Source organism: Brassica napus, unplaced genomic scaffold (assembly GCF_020379485.1).
Source record: "Brassica napus cultivar Da-Ae unplaced genomic scaffold, Da-Ae ScsIHWf_363;HRSCAF=573, whole genome shotgun sequence".
Taxonomy (NCBI): Eukaryota; Viridiplantae; Streptophyta; class Magnoliopsida; order Brassicales; family Brassicaceae; genus Brassica; species Brassica napus.
Window position 1 is genome coordinate 175,932 of NW_026016444.1, and position 18,138 is coordinate 194,069.

At 37.4% G+C, this 18,138-nt stretch overlaps 2 protein-coding genes and 1 non-coding gene across 3 annotated transcripts; 1 reads left to right on the forward strand and 2 right to left on the reverse strand.

Moving 5' to 3' along the window:
• The first annotated feature begins 6,541 nt into the window (after positions 1–6,541).
• Positions 6,542–6,648, forward strand: LOC125603633. Its single transcript, XR_007335594.1, has one exon. It is a non-coding gene; the product is annotated as a small nucleolar RNA R71 (small nucleolar RNA).
• Positions 6,649–11,703: 5,055 nt separating this feature from the next.
• On the reverse strand, positions 11,704–13,834 carry LOC125603626 (protein trichome birefringence-like 43). Its single transcript, XM_048774523.1, has 5 exons — positions 13,267–13,834; positions 12,850–13,024; positions 12,571–12,746; positions 12,324–12,482; positions 11,704–12,092 (listed from the first exon to the last, which is right to left on the reverse strand). Exons 1-5 carry the CDS (start codon positions 13,545–13,547, stop codon positions 11,789–11,791), a joined length of 1,095 nt encoding a protein of 364 aa, XP_048630480.1. The 5' UTR covers positions 13,548–13,834; the 3' UTR covers positions 11,704–11,788.
• A 3,021-nt stretch (positions 13,835–16,855) lies between these two features.
• LOC111215568 (ubiquitin-NEDD8-like protein RUB2) lies at positions 16,856–17,925 on the reverse strand. The gene is made up of 3 exons (XM_022719224.2): positions 17,661–17,925; positions 17,210–17,469; positions 16,856–17,132 (listed from the first exon to the last, which is right to left on the reverse strand). The coding sequence occupies exons 1-3, from the start codon at positions 17,751–17,753 to the stop codon at positions 17,009–17,011; spliced, it is 477 nt and encodes a 158-aa protein (XP_022574945.2). The 5' UTR covers positions 17,754–17,925; the 3' UTR covers positions 16,856–17,008.
• Between the last annotated feature and the right edge of the window lie 213 nt (positions 17,926–18,138).

Below are 18,138 nucleotides of genomic sequence, written 5' to 3' on the forward strand. Positions count from 1 at the left end.
CAAAGAGTCTATCCATTTTTACTTTTCATTTCTCCCAAATCATGATCACAACACTCGCCCTCCCACCTATAGCTAGACAATAGAGTGTCCAATCTAGCAAAAATGAAGATCAAGCATTGTCGTTCCCGATACTCTCAACATTATGCGCATGTAAGACTTTCCGAAGAAGGCCTCACTCATCAAACAATGAAAGCTTAAAAGGAAGGAAAGGTTTTGGGAGTGGTCTACCACTAGAGTTTGTCAAAAAGATTGGCATAAAAGATGTGACAACTCAAGTGTGTATAGCCATGACTCAGTACACAAAGGACCCTAAGCAAGAAGTATTAAGTTCATTCAGTTCAAATAAGGTTGTAGTTGGCTTCAAAGACTGAGTTTCAGCAATCAACAAGTTTCAAGAAGAGTTTTCAAGGCTCGAAACATACAAGTCTTTTCGAGAGGTGCATGGCTACTCAATGGTGCAACGTAGTGTTCTTTACAAGGCATTTAAAATCATTGCTCCCTATGCAAGTGAATGCAACCTATATGCTCTAGACTCTCCTAATGGTGCAAATGATGCAAACTAAATGAAAAATCCTTTTTTTTTTTTTTATGCAAATAGGCGTGCAATGCATGACTCAAATGAAACACAATCAAAGCAAACATGATCAAATGCTTGGTACCTCCCCCAAACTTGAGTTACACAGTCTCTGTGTTGTCAAAGAAAGAAGGAGATACCGAGAAGAAAACTAATATGCAGGAATGAAATGATATATACAAGGGAGTGAGAGAAGTACCTCCTATGGATAGTAGGTAGGGGCAGATGCCCCAGCATCGTCGTCGTCAGGAGGGAAGGTGGTGTAGTACCCACCGGATGCTGTACCGGAGCCTCCATACCATGGCTGGCTCTCAACCTCGTCAATCTCGTCCTCACTATCTGAAGAAGCAAGGGATGGGGATTTGTTGCCGGAAGTGGAAGGTTGAGTGGGTGGGTTACAAACTTGTCTTCTTAACCATTTTCACCTGAACCGGTGCGGGAGCGACGTGAGGGTCTCGCTGGGAGAGGTCGCTCTCGAGGCGTTTCCTCGCGTCGCGAGTTGATGAAAACGCGAGCGACCTCGGAGTGTCGCTCCAGAAAGCTCGCTCTGAGCTGGAGCGACCTCGAGGTGTCGCTGTGAAATCTCGCTCCGCGTCAGTTCTTGAGTGCCCGTTCCGTCGAAAACGCGAGCGACGTGAGGGTGTCGCTCCCATAATGTCGCTCCCAGCTGGAGCGACCCTTCGACCTCGCTCCGAGACCTCGCTCTGAGGTGATTGTTTTCTCGAGACAACGACGAAACCGCGAGCGACTTCTAGGTGTCGCTCCCATAACCTCGCTCCCAGCTGGAGCGACCTCGAGGTGTCGCTGTGAGACCTCGCTCCCACGCACGACTCCTTCTCAAAACTGAACCGATCAAGTACCTGCATACAACTTCTCTCTCTCTTTTTTTTTTTTTTTATGCAATAAGATGAGAAATGAAAAACACCAATGCAATATATACAAGGATACGCATGGGACTTCCTCCCAAGTGAGCTTGTTTAAAGTCCCGAGCTTGACTTTGCCTTCCTTTTAGATTAGGCCGGGGTAGGATCAGACAGTGGAGTGGAAACTCCATCTTCCTCTGGTGCATTGGCCATGTAGAGCTTAACCCTTTGTCCATTCACTGTGAAGTCTCTTCCATCAGTGCTCCACAAGACTATTGCTCCATATGGCCTAACCTCCTTGATCTTGAAAGGACCGGACCACCTTGACTTAAGCTTTCCTGGAAACAACTTCAGTCTAGAGTTGTAGAGAAGAACTTGGTCTCCTTCTTTAAACTCTCTCTTCAGGATATTCTTGTCATGGAAAGCTTTAGTCTTTTCCTTGTAGATTCTTGAGTTCTCAAAAGCATCCATTCTTATCTCATCAAGCTCGTGTAGCTGGAAGAGCCTTTTCTCCTTAGCACTCTTGATGTCAAAGTTCAGCAACTTTATTGCCCATAGTGCCTTGTACTCAAGTTCCACTGGCAGATGGCAAGCCTTCCCATACACTAGGTTGAAAGGTGTAGTGCCCAGTGGTGTCTTGTATGCTGTCCTATAAGCCCAAAGTGCATCGTCAAGCTTATTGGACCAATCCTTCCTTGTAATCCCCACAATCTTCTCCAGAATAGATTTGATCTCCCTGTTAGAAATCTCAACTTGTCCACTTGTTTGGGGATGATAAGGAGTTGCCACCTTGTGCTTCACACCGTTCTTTTTGAGAAGTCCCTCAAGCAGTTTGTTAATGAAGTGGGAACCTCCATCACTGATTACAACTCTTGGAACTCCAAACCTTGGGAAGATGATGCTCTTGAACATCTTGATTACAACTCTAGCATCATTGGTGGGGCTTGCTATGGCTTCCACCCATTTGGAGACATAATCAACAGCCACAAGGATATATTTGTTGCCAAAGGATGATGGAAAGGGGCCCATGAAGTCAATACCCCAGACATCAAACACTTCAACTTCAAGGATTGGATTTTGAGGCATCTCATTCCTCTTGGTGATGTTCCCTCTTCTTTGGCAAGAATCACACTTCGAAACAAAGGCTTGTGTATCCTTGAACATGTGTGGCCACCAGAATCCAGCTTGTAATACTTTTGCAACTGTCTTGAAGGTGGCAAAGTGTCCTCCATAGGATGATCCATGACACTGTGCAAGGATCCCATCAATCTCCTCATTTGCAACCACTCTCCTATAAAGCTGATCTTTGCAGAGAATGTAGAGGTAGGGCTCGTCCCAGTAATATCTTTTCACATCCTTGTAGAACTTCTTCTTGGCATAGCCTACAAGATTCAAAGGCTCTCTTCCTGTGGCTAGGTAGTTAACCAAATCAGCATACCAAGGTTCTTTCTCCTCTGTTGCTTTGACCTCTTCCAGCTTCCTACCAGTCTCACAAACTGCTATCACTGCTTCGATAGCCATGATCTGCTCTTCAGGAAGTCCTTCGTCAATTGGGACACCAGACTCTATCCTCAACCTGGATAAATGATCAGCTACTCCATTCTCAACTCCAGGTTTGTCCTTGATCTCCATATCAAACTCTTGGAGCAAAAGGATCCACCTCAAAAGCCTGGGTTTTGCATCTTTCTTGGCTAGAAGGTGTCTCAAGGCAGCATGATCTGTGTAGACAATGACTTTAGACCCAACCAAGTAACTTCTGAACTTCTCGAAGGCAAAAACAATTGCCAGCATCTCCTTCTCTGTTGTGGCATACCTCATTTGAGCATCATTGAGGGTTTGGCTGGCGTAGTAGATCACATGAGTTTTGCCATTTTTCTTCTGCCCCAGAACAGCTCCCACAGCATAGTCACTGGCGTCACACATGATCTCAAAAGGGAGATCCCAATCAGGTGGCTGGACAATTGGGGCACTAACGAGTTCACCTTTCAGCTTCTTGAAAGCTTGTAGACATTCCACATCAAAACTGAAAGTAGCTTCCTTGCACAGCAGCCTGGTCAAAGGTCTAGTGATCATGGAGAAGTCCTTGATGAACCTCCTGTAGAATCCAGCATGACCAAGAAAACTCCGGATGTCTTTCACTGTCTTTGGTTGAGGCAGACCAACCATAACATCGATCTTGGCTTTATCCACCTCAATCCCCTTCTCTGAAATCTTGTGTCCTAGCACAATCCCTTCTTTGACCATGAAGTGACACTTCTCCCAATTCAGCACAAGGTTGGTGTCCTCACATCTCTGTAGGACCCTGCACAAATTTGACAAACAAGCAGAGAACGAAGATCCGTAGACAGAGAAATCATCCATGAATACCTCCACAACATCCTCAATCAGATCAGAGAAAATTGACATCATGCACCTTTGAAAGGTAGCTGGAGCATTACATAGACCAAATGGCATCCTTCGATATGCAAAGGTGCCATAGGGACATGTGAATGTCGTTTTCTCTTGATCATTGGGATGTATGGGGATTTGGAAAAATCCTGAGTACCCATCAAGGAAACAGTAGAATGGGTGATTTGCAAGTCTCTCTAGCATCTGATCAATAAATGGTAGTGGAAAATGATCCTTTCTAGATGCAGAGTTTAGTTTTCGGTAATCAATGCACATTCTATGACCTGTGATGGTTCTTGTTGGTATCAGTTCATCGTTGTCATTCTTGATCACAGTGATACCACCTTTCTTTGGTACAACATGCACAGGTGATACCCATTTAGAATCTGAGATAGGGTAAATAACACCAGCATCTAGGAGTTTAAGAATCTCTTTCTTTACAACATCCTTCAGGTTAGGATTTAACCTTCTTTGATGCTCGATAGAAGTCATTGATTCATCCTCAAGATGTATCCTATGCATGCACAAAGAGGGTGATATCCCCTTGATGTCATCTAGTGAGTAACCTATTGCCTTTCTAAATCTTTTAAGTGTTTTCAAAAGTTCAGATAGCTCATTCTCAGTAAGTTCACTACTCACAATGACAGGGTAAGTTTCATTAGGACCAAGGAATGCATACCTTACACCATGGGGAAGAGGTTTAAGCTCCACTTTAGGTGCCTTTAGTTCACTCCAGTCATCCTGCTGGTTGTCCTCTCGTTGAGTGACTGAGACTTGTTGGTGAACCATCTGTGGAAGCTCCTCATACTGGTCCTTACTGACAAACGCCTGGTGTGAATCCAGCATCATCCCATAGGCAGTACTCTCCAGGTTCTCGATCACCTCAGCCTCCTTCTCTACAGTTAAAGCATGCTGTAGAGGGTCCTCTAGTGACAACTCTTCTAGGAGTTCATCAGCAAGGGCATCCATCTCTTCGATGTAGAACACTTGGCCCTGAACTGTTGGCCTCCTCATTACTTCCTTGATGTCGAAATGCAGAACGTGCCCTTTACCCAGATGGAGATCAATCTTGCCTTCTTTCACATTAACTATAGCTCCTGCTGTGGCTAAGAAAGGTCTTCCAAGGATTAAAGGGTCTTGAGCTTCTTCACCCATTTCAAGCACCACAAAGTCTGTAGGGATCTCATAATTTCCAACCATCACTGGGAGGTCCTCTAAGATACCCACAGGGTACTTCACTGAACGATCAGCCAATACCAGAGAAAGTCTACACTTCTTGTACTGAGTGAAACCCAGCTTCTTAGCAACAGATAGGGGCATCAAGCTGACACTAGCTCCCAAATCGCAGAGACATCTATCAAATACCATAGGCCCTAGAGCGCAAGGTAATGTGAAGCATCCAGGATCTTCTAGCTTCTTTGGAATGACCAGCCTCTGAATGATAGCACTGCACTCATGAGTGAGAATCACCATGCCCTCCATCTCTTTCTTCTTTGCAGCTACAGCATCTTTGAGGAACTTGCTGTATTGAGGGATCAGCATGAAAGCATCTATAATGGGCATTGTGACTTGGACTTCACTCATTTGCTTGTCAAACAAAGCTTTGTACTTCTCTAGTAGCTGCCTCTTAAATCGACCTGGGAATGGGAGCTTGGGTTCATAGGCAGGAGGAACAAAAGAGTTCTCACTTGCAGGAGAGACGACTTCACCATCTTTAACTGTTTTCTTCTCTTCTCCAACCTTTCCCTTTCCTTTTGCTTCCACTATCTTTTCCAAGATCTCGTCATTGATCTTCTCATCAACAATCACCACTTCATCATCTATGGTGATGGCAACCCCCTCACTTTGTTTCTCAGCATCCTTGGTGAGAGTTCTCTGAGGTAACTCCTTACCACTTCTAAGAGTGATAGCTTTCATGGTTTCCTTTGGGTTTTGCTCAGATTTACCAGGTAGAGAACCTTGTTGGCGATTTTGTTGAGTGTTCATGGCAGCAAACTGGTTCTCCAAAGCTCTGAACTTGTTGTTGAGCTCATTGTAGCTCCCATCAATCTTTGAGTGAAGATTCTTCAACTCATAGCCAACATGCTTCTCACTTCTTGTTTGAGACTCCAGGATTTGTTTCAGTAGAGCATCAGTGCTGCTGACCTGAGGAGTGGAGGTAGAGGGATTAGATTGTTGTTGGGAAGAATGGTTGCCCTTGTTGTTGAAACCAGGAGGAGGGTTCTGCTGAGGTTGATAACTGCCTTGCTGATTGTTCCGAGGCTGATAACCACTCTGCTGGTTGTTGGAATAGGACTTCTGTTGGTAGTTGTTGTACTGAAAGTTGGGTTCTTTCTTGTACCAGCTACCATTGTTGTTGATGAAACACAGCTCTTCCTGACCTTCCAAACCCTCAACTTCATGGACAACAGCTGGTGTTTCTTGGCTTGGGTTGCCGACAAAGTGCAGCTGCTCTTGGGTAGCTTTATCAGCAAGGAGGATGTCTATCTTATCCTGTAGAGCCTTCAACTCCTTCCTCGTTTGCTTATCCTCAGTTCTACTGCTTCTGTCGTGGTCTCCACTGTAGACTGCATCACTCTTAACCATGTTGTCAACCAGCTCCTCTGCATCCTCCTCAGTTCGCCCCAAGAAGAACCCATTACTAGCTGTATCCAGTCTGGCTCTGTACTTAGGTAGAGCACCACGGTAGAATGTGCTCAGCAAACTCTCCTTAGAGAAACCATGGTGTGGGCATTGAGCTTGATAGCCCTTGAATCTCTCCCAGGCTTCACTGAAACCTTCCAAGCCCTTCTGTTGAAAGCTGGAGATCTCGTTTCTCAGCTTAGCAGTTCTTGAAGTAGAGAAGAACTTCTCCAAGAATGCTTTCTTGCAGTCATCCCAAGTGGTAATGGAGTCGCTGGGTAGAGACTTCTCCCACTGACGTGCCTTATCCCCCAAAGAGAAAGGGAATAGCTTGAGCTTTAAAGCATCTTCGGACACACCATTGGTTTTTGACAACCCACAGTAGCTGTCGAACCTGTCCAAGTGATCAAATGGATCCTCGAGAGCCAAGCCATGATACTTGTTGTTCTCGATCACGTTGAGGAGTCCTGACTTGATCTCAAAGTTGTTGGCTGCCACGGCGGGTGCTCGGATTCCCAATCTATGACCATGAATGTTGGGACGGTCGTAAGTGCCAATGGGGCGAGCTGCTCGCTGTTGGTTAGGTGGACCATTGTTGTTAGCGCCATTGACGCCTGCATCTTCTTGATGAACGTCTCCCATGTCAGTGTTCAGTCTCTGCAATTGAGCCTGATGGTCTTCTTCTCTTCTCTTTCTAGCACACTCTCTCTCTAAAGCTCTGATGTCTGCTGCTCTTGGAACTAGGTTTGATGGACCCTTGCTCCTCAAGTTCATACACCTGTAGATTAAAGGGAGGTGAAGAAGAGTTAGTAACAAAAGAAAATAAAAATGACTTAGTCTCAAGCAATTGACTAAATCTCAATGTTCAAATCGACTCAGAATTTGGCAACGGCGCCAATTTGATGTTAGGAGTTTTCAAGGCTCCTAAGACAAATGCTGTAGTATAAATGATTGTCGAACCAGTTCTGAGAGATACTAAAGCACCGAGAATGCAAGTAATCACTTAATCTAAGTGCAACCAATGATTTAGATGGGTTTTTAACTATGACTAATTAATAGGAATAACTAAACGATACTTTCTTAACTATTGGAAAAGAGAACTCATGGATATAGGGATTAGACATCGGGTGATCAAGCCTCGAACTAAAGATGGCAAACGATCAATCAATCTATTAACCTTAAGCTTAGACACAATCCTAAACAAACTCTATGTCTAGATGAATGTTCATTTACTTAACACAATTCAAGCATCAAATGTCTTTGGTTGAATATATGAAAGCAATCATTACTAACAAGTCTATTAGCTATCTTAGCATCTTTAACAACAAATGTCTTTGGCAAGGTATGCTAAAAGTCTAGGAGAGTTATCTCGGGCATTTCATCGAACACCTTTCGGGTGAGAAATGCCTAAGGATCAACAACTGAGTGGCCAACTCAGAAGATGCTTTATGTTCACTCTACTAGCAAGGCAATATGAATGATCTACACTAAAACATCCTAGTTCTAACCTAATCACCCTTAATCTCCCTAACCCATGAATTCAAAAGGTGATTACTCACTAATCTCCATGATTCCTCTTAAACCCATGGTGGATTTCAGATTAATCATGCAGAGAAACACAAAATATAAATAAGAACACAGAATTTCAATAATAAAACTGATCAATTGATTCAAAGAGATCACTTTCCAAAGGTTTTTGGTGGTTTTTCTAAGAACAAAAGATGATCCTCCCCCTGGTGGCTTACAGAGTAATAAAACATAGGTTTAGAAAATAAAAACGTGCATAATGAAATGACCAAAATGCCCTTGAGAAAACACAAGTTCGAGCAGAAACAAAACACGGAGCGACCTCAGACTGTCGCTCCGACAAGTCGCTCCAAGCTTCGGGAGCGACCTCGCTGTGTCGCTGCGAGAGGTCGCTCCGGGCTTGTTCTCGCGTCTCCGGGTGGTGAATTCGCGAGCGACTTCTTCCTGTCGCTCTGGGACGTCGCTCCAAGCTTCGGGAGCGACTTCAGCACGTCGCTCTGGAAGGTCGCTCCGAGCTTGTTCTCGCGTCTCCCAGTGATGAAAACGCGAGCGACCTTGCTGTGTCGCTCTGGATGAGTCGCTCCGGGATGTGGTGCACAGCGACCTCATGCCGTCGCTCCGAGAGGTCGCTCCAGCAGTGCTCGTCCAAAGCTCACTCTAATCACCTCCTTTTGAGCTCCAAATGCACTCAAATGTCTCCAGAAACTCCATGTGGTGCTCAACTACCTGATAGAGACATATGTATGCAAAATGCAACCTAGACATGGCTAAATCCTAAACTATATGATGAAAATGCACATGAATAAATGGATAAAACAATGTAAATATGCAAGATATCAATTATAAATCAATACCAAATCACTATTTTTTCTAACCTAAATGTATGCACATATATATGTAAATATGTATCTCCTTAAACGTGAGAGACTAATGCAACATCTGCATCTCTCATCTTTCATCTTCTTTCCTAAAATATTGTTCTTCTCACGATCCATGTAAGGTTTTTCAGAAAATTAGTTGTTGTCGTCATCAACGATAACCACCATAAACGTCATTATAACAATCAGAGCCACCTCGAACCATCTTGTCGTTTTTCATACGGAAGGGTAGTTTTCATCTATGGAGCTTCCCTTGTTACTTTCGATCGTGTTACACAACGAAAGCAAAAGAAGGAAAAGTTTTCTTTTTGCAAGAATTATGTGGTTTTACATTTTTTTATCAGTAGTTAAAAAAGTTTATCAAATTTATTGTTTACTTGCTTGTTGGTCATTGGTTACTTGGTTTTGGTTTATAGTAAGACTAATGTTTCACACTTGCATTGAAATTTTTAAATCCATGGTAATCGTATGCTTTCCTGGAGACAAAGCAACACCTCTTAATGGTAAACCAGGTGCTACAGTTAGCATTAATAAGTTTATTCATCGAATTATTAGTTTGGATGATGTGAAAGTGGTGAAGAATGCGATGAATATGGTACGTTGCTTAATAGTTTATTTTAAATAATCTTTTCATGAATTGATTTGATTGTCTCATTTTTAATTAGACGGTGAATGATGTTCTTTTTGGAATTGTGCAAGCCGGCCTTTCACGATATTTGAATCAAAGATACGGTAAGTCACTATAATTTTTTCCCTATTGTTTTCGCGTTTGAGATAATATTTTACACCATCAAATTAACTTTACTAATCCAGCAGATATGGAAAAAAATTCTAAGTTAAGAAAAGTCCTAGAAAAAAGTCTCCATGACGTTATTTTTTTCAACCTACGTCCAAACAGAATTATTGAGGTATAAAAACTCATCTGAACTTTTCATAATTTTTGTAAAGAGTTAAAATCTAATATTATATACGTTAGAGAATTTTATAACGAATAATATAAACACAGGATTTGGCAAAAATGATGGAGAAAGGTTTAAAATCAAGATGGGGAAACTCAATTGGCTATGTTTTGTTCCCTCTTTGGACAAAGATTAGAAAAGGATATGCTTGAATATATCCGACGAGCCAAAACTACAATGGATCGCAAGAAACTTTCTCTCGAACCTTTATTTTGGATTCAGAGTCCAATGTCCTAACCGCTAGACATTTTATTTCTGAAAGCCCTTTTACAAAAAAAAAAACCCTTTATTTTCCTTTGCATTACTGAAGTTCACCACAGGAGTTTTAGGGTTAAAGGTGAGATAAAAATCACCAAGACTACTATATATATATATATGTAACTGATATATGGATGTATTCGGTATGGAAAATCAGGCAGTCAAGAATCTCGTAACGAGTATTTTTAGTCGCACATCAGTAAAACGTGAATTTGTTTTGAGAATGATACACTTTCGTAATAATTCTCTTAGGTTTTGAGAATTCTCTTGAAATTTGATAGCAGGAAACAGCTTCCAAATAATTATTTTTTACTTTCGTAATGATACACTAAAGTTCTCTATTATTATAATCTGGGGAAGTGGCAACGTTCATGACGACATCTTCATATTAGTTAGCGAAAGGGAAGGTAATAAGTTAGTTGTCTCAAAGAAGACATGATTACCACAATCTCTGTCAAACACTGTAAAAAGATAGAAAATGGAAACTGTTTTTTTTTATTCTTTAATTATATGCATATATATAGCTGACTCTCAGATTTTTCGCAGTGAAGCCAACCTTTTTTGAAGCTCATCCACTTTACTTGATTCAAATACTATTAGTTAAAATGAAAAAACGAACAACTTAACATCCATATGATGTATCTGAATACAAATACTAATTATAAAAAGAAAACATCCGGATGCAATATCAAGATACATCTAGATGCTGCATCAAATACAGAAACGAACAGTGCCTTATTGTGTAGCTAAAACATCATTATCAAAGAGTTCTCACAAAATCTTTCAACTATTAAAGAAAATAAATAAAAAGGAGAACCAATTATCTATTTAGCAAACAAATTAGATGTACTCTTTTGGAATTTATCATTTAGTAAGTGAGTATAATATTGTGTTAAATTTATTTTTAGTAAAATATTTATTTTTGTTCATAATATAACATATTTATTATATGATGAAGTTTTTGAGAACTTTATTCATTAATAATACTGAGATTTTAATATTTATTAATTTATAAATTTATAAAAAATTAATTTTAAAAGAAGAAAATATTGATAAAATTAATATATTTATGTGTATATTTTATGCAAACAAAAGAACAAATTTTTATGATGTTGTGTATTCGCTATATTTAATAAACTCATTTTTTATATTATTTGTATTTTAGATTATTGGTTATATTGAAATATGCAATATATAATCTTGATGGGGTTTAGATATTATCTGACAAAATAGCATCAAAATGTTAATAAAAATTAGAAATAGATTTCACTGTAAATAAATATAGATACTATAATATTTATTTATATTATATAAACTTCATACATACTAGTAATTATTAATTTATGTTTTATTAGGATCATGGGTTTATAAGAAAAATTAAATATTTATTATCTTATTATTTTTTTGTTAAATTGTGTTATATTTTGAATTGATTCAATTCCGGAAAAAATATTAATTTATTTTATTTATTAATATATTGATTTCACATGTATATGGAGATTTGAAGAGATAAAATACAATGCGTCTAAAGATGTTACCTTGCTAATCATTTGTTGATTGCTTGTATGTACCTACGGAGATGTTGAGTGATGATTTTAAGACATCTTTCAATGAAAACTATATCATAAGCCGAAATGACTTGGGCCATAATTCATTCAAAATAACCAAAGTACAATAATGAATTGAGCTATGTTCGAGACTCTCTATATCCATCAGGAATCAAGAATGAAATAACTCAGAGTACAGTAGCTGGTTCCAGCTATCTGGAACTCCAGCAAGACACCAGTGGCTACAATCCGGGTTCTTGTGACCACCGAATCCATAGACCGAAGGATGACCGTCTTTCCTTAACTGAGACATTAATGTCACGTCCATTAACCGCGCCGGATGCTTCATGGTCTTTATAACTTTCTCCACCACCATTTCTGCTGGGTGTGGCCCTGCCGGATAGTTTGATCCCATAACCGGCTTTGTTTCTCCAATGCAGCTGCCATTACCACCTTGCTTCGACCAATCCTTTGACCTGTAATATCAGCCATGTTAATAATATAATTTCAAAGCCTTTATCAAAATAGTTATATAACATCCTAAAAAGTATATTTATATAACTGTTTTATAAGCAAAGCATAGTCTAGAATTCTAATCTTATATGATTATATCCAAGTCTTTATCTTTATAGTTGATATCAGCATTATCATTGATGATTTCCAGTATATATGGAATAGAAAAGGAGATGTATGAAGAAGGAACTTACCGGGCATGGTCAGGAGAGACACCTTGGAAAAACACTTTAGTTTTATAATGATCAATATTTTGGTCAATCCACATACCCCAAGTCCTAATGGCTTTCTCATACGCCACTAATCGGTCCATGTCTCTAACCGTTACATTTCCATACTCAACTGCATCCCATCTGCACCCCCAAAAAATTAAATTAGTTATATACTAATGATCTCTAGATCCTAGAAGATATACAAAATGTGTATGAAATGAAAATTTACGGTTGCTTTCTGCCGGTGTGAAGCCACCAATGCCAAGAGTTGAAGACCAAAACGTCTGCGGTTTTCCACAGCGAACCGGTTGAGATCGAGTCGAGCTTCATCACTCGCTTTGGTGGAGCTCCGACTATATCCACCAGAAACGCATTTCTTGAGAACATAATCGTTGCATTGTAAGCCTGCAATTGCATGCAATTTATACAAACCGAACCAGAATTAATCTAAACCGGACTGATACCTTGTGAGTAAAAAAAAAGATATATAATGGAGTTAGAACGTTACGGGGAAGGAGAAGACGGAGAGGCCAGAAGGGGAACGAGTAATGGCGAATTTAGCTTTTGGTGAGGCGTTGTGGAGCAAACACGTGAGAGACTGCCATTGGTTAAGACTCAGTGAGTCGCCTACGAACATGAGTTTCTTCCCTTTCAATCTTTCCAGAAAATCTAAGCCGTTGAATCTGCACGTCAAATAATAATTTTTCTCAACTTTAAAATATTTCTAGGACCGATAATAAAAGAAAAAAAATCCTTATTTAGTCCCCTTATGGTGGATTAGACATGACTAATTCTGCTTCATTCTAGCATACACTGAGACACATGCATGTGTGACAATGCTAATGACTCCGCAAATCGTTCTCACCAGATTTATGTAGCGATAATGTCTTAAATGTATAAAAAAAAAAGAAGAGTAATTAATAACCTTATGACATTGCAACCGGATGGTTGCCAACGATACTTGAGGTAATCTTGGTCGGGGCGACCATTGGACTTGCAGTTAAACTGTCTCTCGATAAAAGGGCAAGACTTGGAATCATAGAGAGGGTAAGAATTGTCGTAGACCCAACTTCCTCTATAAATATTACAAAAACTTTTGTTTGATGATAATGAATCATTAGCAGCAGCACTCTCTAATTGGTTCAATACCGCTAGCATCATTACCATGACTGCTACTACTTCGGTCGAAGCAGCACCTCTCATCATTGCAAAACTCACAGAGGTTATCAATGTTTTGGGTTGTTGAGGAGGAAGAATTGTGTGATTAATTAGATATTTTGTTTTTCTTAGTTGCGTTAGTTCTTTTATACATCAAAATTCGGTGTGACGTATATGGAAATATATACAATTAGGAACGTTAGGATTTTGTTCTTGAATTATAAATATTTTCTATATCTCTTTCCTTAAATGATGTGTTAATTTACAGGAAATGAATTACCACTTTCCATTTTATGTTGGATTTAGTACTGGAGATTTAAAGGTCTTAAATAATGTATATGGAAGTTAATATCTGTCTACTAATATACAGAAGTTTTCTTTTTTCAACTATATGGAAATTGATATGGTCTTTATTACTATTACTGTTACTATTACTATTTCTGTTTCATTATAATTTCTGTTTTATGTTTATTTTTCCATGTATCTTAAAAACGTTTAAGTTTCAATGAAGAAGTGAAAAATATAAGTTTCATAACAGAAATCAAACAAAACCATTCATATTACATCTTAATTTTTATTTACAACCTTTAAATTATTAATTATGTTTTATGTTAATTTTTCAAACAATAATAAAAGCTTAACTACAGAAATCTGCTAAAACTTTAATTTTAACATGTAGGGAAACAAATATAGTTGTAGAAATATTTTTCTTTTTATTTATTTATTTTTTATACAGATCTATAACATATGCAATTACAAAAAAAAGATATGTGTGTAGTCCAGTCCAAATTCAACATCAAATAATTTACAAGGTTAGTAATTAATAACCTTGTATTTAACTGAGAGTTAGGTGATCTGTATTAAAATGAAAAATCTAAAATTATATTATTATTCACGTACGAATTTTAAAAATTCATATAAAATTTATTGTTTTTGAATTTGATACTTCATAAAGTATTTTGAAATCTACTGTTATTAAAATATTTGAAGTTGTGGATCTTTGGGGGTGTATTCAAATGAGAGTTTGAGGTGATTTATATTAAAATAATAAATTCACTGTTATTCAAATATGAATTTTAAAAACTAATTTAATATACATTGTTATTGAATTTGATATTTTATAAAGCACAATAGAAATTTTATAAATTAATACTCGATAAATTAATAAATTTCTTCGGTCCCGAGTTAGGCGGTTCAAAATATGACACAAAAATCGATAAAACAATAGGATAATAATATTTTAGAAAATATTATGTAAATATATAGTCCCATTGAAATCATAAATTAATATTTTTTGTATATATACATTTTATATAAGTACAAACCAAAAATTTTATTAGTTGCTTTATTTCACAATATAATTATCTCTGTATTTTCTTAACATTTCAATATATTTTGCTTATATTTAGTAAAATTATATCTAAAACACATTTAAATTTTATAAAATATATTTTATATATACCGGATAATACAATAAAAATAACGTGAAAGTCAATTTCAAAATTTTAATTAGTATATATACAATAAAATCAATTATATTCTAAAATTTAAAAAAAAACCAGAAAATAATTTTTTGTAAAATAATAACTCTATAAATTAAAAAAATATCATAGTCCCAACATTATTAATTTACAGAGTTTTTAATGTACTGTAAAATCCAATGTTATTGAAAATATTTTAAATTGTAGAATTTTAAGTGATTTTAAAGTGTTTGGATGAACTTTCTTAGTTAAAAAAAATAAAAAAATAAATCTCATGGTTTTAGTTTATATTCTAGAGTGGTTTAACAAAAATCACCTAAAACGCTGTAGTTCATTAAAATCATCTGAAACCTCATTAAAAGATCAATCACCTCAAACTTTAGATTGAATACATTCCCTTAAAGTTTTCAAGTGATTTTAAAGTATTTAGATGAAGTTTATTAGTTGAAAAGTTTAAAACTTAAATCTCATGGTTTTAGATGATATTCTAGAGTGGTTCAACAAAAATAATTTAGAGCATATTTTGACGAAAATAGAAAGTGTGGAACATAACACAAGTTTGTTCTTAAATACTTAATTCTCATTTGCATTTCATTATTTAAATATTGTTTGTTTTTACTTTGGTCATAATATGATTTTACGGTTCTAAATATTGACGGGCTTTGCGTGTTTTGAACCGGGCCCGGTCAAGCGATCCCGATTGACAAATTTAGATCTATCTACTGCGTAGACTTAAGTCAAATTGTTCTTAAACATCCACACGGATATAGGTCTTCGCTTTCGGTTCATTTGAATACCTGTACAAAAGTTTATCTATAGATTGCATTTTTTTTTGAAGAGTAATCTAGATCTTCCCATAGAACTGAGATACCTATTAATCAAAAAAAAGTTTAGTGATCATATTTTACAGTCATACGCGATAAGCCAAGTCTTCTAAACTTATGAGCACCAGTCTCACCCGCCGTCCAATTCCCATCCCTATATGGATCAAAGTCTTCTTTGTTTGTATGATCACCTACATCTATGTGGATCACAGTCTTCTTTGCTTGTATGAGCACCTATCCCCGTATATCTACTTATTAACGACTGTGTTTCAGGTCGTCTTTATCGCTACTTATTATAGAGAAATAGCCTGGGCATTCAGGTATCAATCCGAATTTGGTTCGGGTATATTTGAATTTTGGATTTTCGGAGTTACGGATTTTAGCTCCATTCGGGTATTTTTAAATTTTGGTTCGGGTTCGTTTCGGATCTTTGTGGATTCGGTTCAGATTCAGATAACCCATTTAAATTAATTTTAAAATTTTAAAATTCATTATATACTCTCAAAATCTAGAAACAAAATTTATTTGGTTTAGTTTGAATATTTGGATAGAGAATCAATAGATATATAAAATATTTTGGTGTTTTGAGTATATTTTAACTATTTTAGATATTTAATTTTGACTATTTGTATATATTTTGAAATAGTTCAGACAATTTAAAAGTATCTTATATGTTTTAGATGTTTTTTAATATACATTAAATCTAAAAATAATTAATATATTTAGATATATAAATCAATTTTGGATACATTCGGTTATATTTAGATCAGATTCGGTTTTCCAAATACTAATTTTTTGAACTCAAATATTTAATCAATTTCAATTCGGTACTATTTCTTGGATTTTCGGATCGGGTTTGGTTCTTAACATTCAAGTTTTTTTCCCAGCCCGAGAGAAAACTATGAGAAGCTGATGCTTTTCGTATGTGATAGTCCAAAGTTAAAAATATATTTCATGCGAATTTTCTTTTGTTTTGTATAGTCCATAAATTATTTCACAGATAATAGATGTGTTATTTATTCTATGAAGATGCATTATCCAGAAGACAATATAACCAACATGCCAATATCATCATTATCCAAATGAGTATTCATATGAAGTCCAAACAGAATCAGAGAAAACATGATAATATTCCAATTTCCACCACCATAGGAGTAAAATAGATAGAAAAAAAAAGAGATACATGTTTTGATTTCAAACACAATCAGAGAGCAAGAACACAACCACCACCCCTAAGAGCAAGAACCAGATGAAGAACAGAGCCACCCTCTATGTTGTAATCTTTGGCCGTCTTGTCATCAGCAAGCTGTTTTCCAGCATAGATAAGCCTGCAAACAAACACTTCAAAGCGTTAGAATCCAACAAATAACATATGCTATAAAGAAAACAAGTGAATTTTATATACCTTTGTTGGACGGGAGGGATGCCTTCCTTCTCTTCAACACGTTCCTTGATACGATCAATAGTATCTGTTGGTTCGATATCAATCTCGATCTCTTTGCCAGTGAGGGTCTTGACCTTGATCATGGTACCACCACGGAGCCTCAAGACGAGATGAAGCGTAGACTCTTTCTGGATGTTGTAATCGGCTAGGGTTCGGCCGTCTTCAAGCTGCTTACCGGCGAAGATGAGCCTTTGTTGGTCTGGTGGAATACCTTCTTTGTCCTGTCTCAAAGTTAACATATGCAGAGCTCAGTTTCAATACACAGTACTACTCTTCCACGCAGAATCTAAGATGAATACTGTTGATCTTTAGTGGTTTAGTTCTCAAGCAATTCAAATCGAATAACTCAGATCGATTCAAGAAAGCAAGAGCTTCGTAATTGAAAACGAACTAAGAAGACCTAAATTGAAACCTGGATTTTGGCTTTGACATTGTCGATGGTGTCGCTGCTCTCAACCTCTAGGGTTATCGTTTTTCCGGTGAGGGTTTTCACGAAGATCTGCATCTCTCTCTCTTTCTTTTTGCCCTGAGTGTTACAAATCTTCGTCTCCTCCTTTAGTCTAATTTATCTCTCGAGCGGGTCTGCGTGATCGTGAAACATATATATATATAGATTCACTTTAGTCGGTCTCTGGTTAAGCGTTAAGGCTACGCCAAGCCTTTGTTATTCTGACTTTGTAGTAGGCCCAGTTATGTTTATTATTAATATATTTATCAGCTTTTTATCAGCTTTCTTTCCACCTGGTAACAATTTGATTTGATATAATACTAGATTGTCAAAATCTGAATCTATTGTAGATCAAATAGTTTGTACAGCTCTCAGGTGCAAGTTTAACGCCCCAATAGAGAGATTTTCAGGAGAAAATATCATCAATTTGCTAGAAATTCAT

Coding starts and splice junctions, on each gene's coding strand:
- LOC125603626 (XM_048774523.1), bottom strand. CDS start 13,547: ATGATGAGAGGTGCTGCTTCGACCGAAGTAGTAGCAGTCATGGTAATG. Junction 12,747..12,849: donor TCTCCGTCTTCTCCTTCCCC/GTAACGTTCTAA, acceptor ATGCAATTGCAG/GCTTACAATGCAACGATTAT. Junction 12,483..12,570: donor CACACCGGCAGAAAGCAACC/GTAAATTTTCAT, acceptor TTGGGGGTGCAG/ATGGGATGCAGTTGAGTATG.
- LOC111215568 (XM_022719224.2), bottom strand. CDS start 17,753: ATGCAGATCTTCGTGAAAACCCTCACCGGAAAAACGATAACCCTAGAG. Junction 17,470..17,660: donor ATGTCAAAGCCAAAATCCAG/GTTTCAATTTAG, acceptor ACTTTGAGACAG/GACAAAGAAGGTATTCCACC. Junction 17,133..17,209: donor ATCCCTCCCGTCCAACAAAG/GTATATAAAATT, acceptor GTTTGTTTGCAG/GCTTATCTATGCTGGAAAAC.